Source organism: Pipistrellus kuhlii, unplaced genomic scaffold (assembly GCF_014108245.1).
Source record: "Pipistrellus kuhlii isolate mPipKuh1 unplaced genomic scaffold, mPipKuh1.p scaffold_m20_p_10, whole genome shotgun sequence".
In the NCBI taxonomy this organism is placed as follows: domain Eukaryota; kingdom Metazoa; phylum Chordata; class Mammalia; order Chiroptera; family Vespertilionidae; genus Pipistrellus; species Pipistrellus kuhlii.
This window is the reverse complement of record NW_023425405.1, coordinates 474,771-480,660: the sequence shown is the minus strand read 5'-3', so window position 1 is coordinate 480,660 and position 5,890 is coordinate 474,771. Positions and strand designations below refer to the sequence as shown.

The window sequence follows — 5,890 nt, the reverse complement described above, 5'->3', positions numbered from 1 at the left end:
TGAGGCGCAGGAAACTGACCACCAAGAACTTTTAAAGTAAAGTTTATTCCCCAGTAATGAACGGGACTCATTACGGGAGGTAGAGAAATCAGAATTGAAGGAGTTGGGAGCAGGGATGGACCCAGTCGGGCTGCCACCTGGACATGGAGGATCAGCAGCATGTGGCTGATCTGGTTGCTTTTTAAGGGGAGGAACAGGAGAGGGTTGGACCCAGGGCCGAACAGGAAGGGGTGGGCTTCAGGACACTTTGGCAGGCGCTGATTGATGGCTCAATGTCTTGGAGATGTCTCTGTGACAGATGCCAGTAATGTCATAACTCCGCCCACCAGTTGGGAGGAGGGAGAACCTTATAACTACTGTAGGATTAATTCTTCTATATTAAAAAAATGTTAGAGTTAGGTGATACATATATATACATAATTTCATTATTTTTAACATTTATTTTTTTTATTTTTTTAAGAGAGGAAGGGAGAGGGATAGAGTTGGAAACATCGATCAGCTGCCTCCTGCACAACCAAGGCACATGCCCTTGACCAGAATCAAACCCAGGACCCTTTAGTCCACAGGTGGATGCTCTATCCACTGAGCTAAACTGATTAGGGCATATATATTTTATTTTTAAAAAGATCATTATCTTTTTTTAATGAATTTAGGACATCTGAAAACAAATTAGGAAAATGTAATAATTTCAGTATTACCAAAATAGGGCTTTGTGTAATGAGTGTGACATCATGACAGTGAAGTATGTATTTTTAAGCTTTAAACAGGGAAAGCTTTATGTTGGCATAGCCAATAGAAATACAATATGTAAATTAACCCATGTTATCTGTATGCTGATTGGCTTAAATTTCCCTGCGTGTCACATTCTCACCACCCTACAATGAGGTATTTTATTGCTGTTCGAACATCAGATTATTACTGTAAAGATCCATATTTTTTTCTGTTTCATTCACAGATTATTACAAAGCAAATAAGTATGGGTGAGAAACAGACGTTTTTCATTGGGAATGAATGAAAGGAAGTGGGGAGTTGTTTAAAATCTCTTATTCTTCCCAAATGGTAACATGAGGAGAGGCAAGATTCTGGAGGGAGGCATCCATCCCTAAGGCGCCTGGGTGTCAGGCCATGTGGGATGCCCTGGTGTCATTGGGCCTTTCGGAAGGATGGGAGTTTTACGTATTCTTTGTACTCCTAGTGTCTTTCTTCAGTAATAACAAAGGGGAACACACACCAGAACTTTGACATTACCGACCTATTGGTAAATCGTACTTGCAAGAAGGAAAACTTGCTCTTTAGGGTGAAAGGCGAGGAATACTCCTTTACATTTTTTGCAGATTTATTGCCTTCCCCCATCCCCTCCCCACCCCTGTAACTTGCCAATGCAAAGGCCAGCGGCACGGCTCCGGACCTCTCGGGGGAGAGAAAGGAGGGAAGGTCCCCGGGAGGCGAGGGTCCGGGCGGAGCGGGGCGGGCGCCCGGGGCCCGGTGGCCTCCCGGGCGCGGCCCTAAGGGGGCTGGGCCTGCGGTCCCCCCACTTCACATGCGGGAACGGGTCAAGTTCAGGAGCGACCGCTGGGATACAGAAGCCTAATCTGGCCAGTCCGGCAGGACGGGACATGCAGCCGGCCGGGCCGGTCCCGGGAGCCGGTCCGCCCCGGGCCCGCGGCCCCTGCCCGCACCCCGAGCGCGGCCGGCCGTCCGCTGCGCCGGGGAGGACACGGCTGGAGCTCGTGGAGGCTCAGCGCGCAGGCGCCGCCGAGCCCTGCCTGGATGCTCAGTGCAAGCACTAAGGCCAAAAAAATAAAAAATAAAAAAATAAAAAATAGCCAGCAATCTATAGAAGGAAGACGCTATAGTGTGTCGGGATGCCCAGCACCAACAGGTAGGAGGCCGTCCTCGGGGTTAAGCGTGCGGGGAGGAGGGCTCCCGGCGCCGGGGGAGCTGCAGGGTCATCGGGGAAGCGCTGCCCCTTCCCCCCAGGGGGAAGGCTTTGTGCTTTGGTTTGGTTTGGGTTTTTGTGGTTTTTGTGTGTGTGTGTGTGTTTTGTGTTTTGTTTTTTTTTTTTTTTTAACAATAAACTACACAATGGGGGCGCATTCAGACAATGCATCTTCCGCGGGGCTTAGTCAAAGCTCCATTTTTGGAAAGCGTTGCAAGACTGAGGGATCGCGGCCCGCGAGCCGCCGGAAGCGGCTCCCTTGCAGCACCGAAGCGATCTCCTCGCACCATCTTCGCGTATGTAGTGCATGTCTCCCCCCGCCCCCTCCTCCCCCCGTTATAAATCCAGGGGTGGCGGATTCCAGGTTTCGTAATGTTGCATGATGAGGTCGGTATTTACCCGGGGACGCGCCGGTGGGGGGATTAAAACCATCGGAGCAGCTTTGCCCGGTTACCATCAGCATATTCCGAGCGAGTGAAAAGTGGCAGAGGGAATATGCTGAGCGGAAATAACGGAGGAAGCCGATTTTCCCGGTGTGGTTCCCAGGCACCGAGAAGAAAATGTGCATTTTTTTTTTTAAATGAAGCCACTTTCGATGTGCAACTGAGATGATCAGTGTAAATGGGAAGGCTTAATTGATCAGGAAATAACAGGTTCGTGTTAAATTTATTTGAATCCAGGCATCCACGGTTTACAAATGGAAGCCCATTATTCCTCCGGGTGTGTTTCCCTGGCCAGTATTTGCATTAACCATTTTTAATACTCATGTGTGCTTAAAAGAGAAGAGATTTGCCAAAAATGGGGTGGGGTGGGAGTGGGGAAACAAAAGATTAAATCACATCAAATTCTGGGATAATTTCCTATTAATTTAGAAACCTAATGTAACTATACTCTAAGGAAGCAGCAAATACACTTATAATATGCAGCATGAATGGTGACACATGAGTTAAAAGACAAATATTTTGCAATGGTTCTTTGGATCCATGTCTACAGGGGAGGTGCCTATAAAATACTGACAGATACTAATAGACCTCAAATAAATGTAATCTCCTCTCTGTCTTCTATTATTAATCTTGAAGATTCCATTGCAACGCTGGTGACTAATTTTTAGAGTGGCATATTTTATGATTGTGGAACATTATCCCTTTTGTCTAAAAAAAAAGTATGTTCTCCAAAAGGGGAACATTTTTAAGTTTATCTAGCATGGAAAACGAAGCAAGCCAATTGTCTGAACTCTCAAGCAAAAATATTAAAGCAAATCATAATATTCAAAATGAAAACTTTATTTACTTCCCATACACCAACAGCTTTGTGTAAGCACTGCCTGACATCATTCATTGCTTGTTAACTTAATACCTGATCAAGCTCTTTTTCCCCCTAGATATTCTGATGGCAAATCAAATGGAAAAAAAGAGGAAGCATGACAGCAGATTGGATCGATTCTCTTGGTGGATTACATTTTCAGTAAAATGTACGGATCTGTCTTTCCCCTGTTCTGTCTAAATCATGAGACTTGACTGAGGCTGTCTCTTTATCCTCCATCCATCTATGGCGAACTATAGCCATGCAGCTGACAACATTTTGCAAAATCTCTCTCCTCTCACAGCCTTTCTGAAGCTGACTTCCTTGGGTTTCATAATAGGAGTCAGCGTGGTGGGCAACCTTCTGATTTCCGTTCTGCTGGTGAAAGATAAGACCTTGCACAGGGCACCTTACTACTTCCTGCTGGACCTCGGCTGCTCCGATGTCCTCAGGTCTGCGATTTGTTTCCCATTCGTGTTCAACTCCGTCAAAAACGGCTCCACCTGGACCTATGGAACCCTGACCTGCAAAGTGATCGCCTTCCTGGGGGTGCTGTCCTGCTTCCACACCGCGTTCATGCTCTTCTGCATCAGCGTCACCCGGTACCTGGCCATCGCCCACCACCGCTTCTACACCAAGAGGCTGACGTTTTGGACGTGCCTGGCCGTGATCTGCATGGTGTGGACTCTGTCCGTGGCCATGGCCTTCCCCCCGGTCTTAGACGTGGGCACCTATTCCTTCATTAGGGAGGAGGATCAGTGCACCTTCCAGCACCGCTCCTTCAGGGCCAACGACTCCTTGGGATTTATGCTGCTCCTCGCTCTCATCCTCCTCGCCACGCAGCTTGTCTACCTCAAGCTGATATTCTTTGTCCACGATCGGAGGAAAATGAAGCCGGTTCAGTTTGTGGCGGCGGTCAGCCAGAACTGGACTTTCCACGGCCCCGGAGCCAGCGGCCAGGCAGCTGCCAACTGGCTCTCGGGGTTCGGAAGGGGCCCCACGCCACCCACCTTGCTGGGCATCAGGCAGAATGCAAACCCCACAAACAGAAGAAGGCTGCTGGTCTTAGACGAATTCAAAATGGAAAAGAGGATCAGCAGAATGTTCTACATCATGACTTTTCTCTTCCTCACCCTGTGGGGCCCCTACCTGGTGGCCTGCTACTGGAGAGTGTTTGCCAGGGGGCCCGTGGTACCCGGAGGGTTTCTGACAGCCGCTGTCTGGATGAGTTTTGCCCAAGCAGGAATCAATCCTTTTGTCTGCATCTTCTCCAACAGGGAGCTGAGACGCTGCTTCAGCACAACCCTTCTTTACTGCAGAAAGTCCAGGTTACCAAGGGAACCTTACTGTGTTATATGAAGGAGCATCTGTAAATCTTTAGCCTTCTGAAACACGGACCTTCTCTGTTAAGCAGTTGTGGCCTGCAGCCATATCTTGAGAAGAAGATCAAGAATGGGATTAGTGGTTGTAAGGATTCGGGGACCTTTCTGCAGTCTTTGCAATTGTTCACCTGTCATCCTGTTTTCAATCTCAGAGTGATCCTGCTGACTGCCCCATTGGAGGTCTGAAATGAAGAAAGGACTGAACCACTGCCCTCAGTTTCTTTATGTGGTTGAAAACTAGGTAATGAAATTAGCAGGTGCTAAGTATCAGTGCTAAATGCTGTGTATATCACTACTTATGAAAAAAACATTAAAAAAAAAAAACACCTAGCATTGGACATCTTAATAAGTTAAGTTGACTTGAGGTAAATATGTTGATAAAAACTAATTTTAGATGTTTGAAGAGTTTAAAACATTTCATACTATTATTGTTTTGCAAATACTAAAATACTTGGGGACTTAAAGTACCATAGTCCACTAAAGATATGCCATGAATTATTGGATTGTGACATTTTTTAAAAATCGCCTTGTACGTTTGGAGGACCATTCCAAAGCAGTGTATTGGTTCCAATTAGAATTTACTTAAAAAAAAAAAGTGTTTTATTGATTTTTAGAGAGAGAGGAAGAGGGAGGGATAGAGAGATAGAAACATTGAGGAGAGAGAAACATCATTGACGGGCTGTGTCCTCACACCCCCTACTGAGGATTGAGCCACAATCCAGGCATGTGCGCTGAACGGGAATCAAACCGCTGACCACTTGATTCCTGAATCGACACTCAACTGTTGAGCCACACCAATTGGAGCTAGCATCTACTTTTTAAAAATTAATACATTACTATTACTAAATACCACTTTACTTACCTACAGTTAAATTGCTATCATTAAACTGTATTATTTGATTTTTGTTGATTTGGTACAAAATTTTCCCAATTCGCTTTTATTTGGCCTGGAAAGCAACATCGATGGTACAATTGAGCTATTCTAATAATTCAGAATAAACATATGTTGCCTTGAAGAGTTATCTAATATCTTTCATCTTAGTATTGGAGCAAATAGTCAAGGGAAATCAAATCAATAACTGGTCATGTTCATGCATCTGGAAGACCTGGAAGAGCATTAATACTCTTTTCTTTTTCCTCACGTGGTTTTAAAATTAAGATGCATATTATTGGAATACTGAGATTGTGCTACTCATTCTAGTATATTTTAAGAAGCAGGCAGTTGATGTGTGTTTATATTTTTAGTCAGCTGTCAAGGGGAGACCGC

General features: G+C 45.7%; 1 protein-coding gene across 4 annotated transcripts; it reads left to right on the top strand.

The window, feature by feature from the left end:
* The first annotated feature begins 1,461 nt into the window (after positions 1 to 1,461).
* On the top strand, positions 1,462 to 5,137 carry GPR85 (G protein-coupled receptor 85). 4 transcript variants are annotated; one of them, XM_036424744.2, is made up of 2 exons: positions 1,462 to 1,882; positions 3,321 to 5,137. In XM_036424744.2, exon 2 carries the CDS (start codon positions 3,488 to 3,490, stop codon positions 4,598 to 4,600), a length of 1,113 nt encoding a protein of 370 aa, XP_036280637.1. In that variant the 5' UTR covers positions 1,462 to 1,882; positions 3,321 to 3,487; the 3' UTR covers positions 4,601 to 5,137. The 4 variants fall into 4 exon arrangements, with proteins under 4 accessions (XP_036280637.1, XP_036280627.1, XP_045432031.1 ...); XM_036424734.2 differs by lacking the exon at positions 1,462 to 1,882 and adding an exon at positions 2,001 to 2,235; XM_045576075.1 differs by lacking the exon at positions 1,462 to 1,882 and adding an exon at positions 2,001 to 2,239.
* Positions 5,138 to 5,890: the final 753 nt, after the last annotated feature.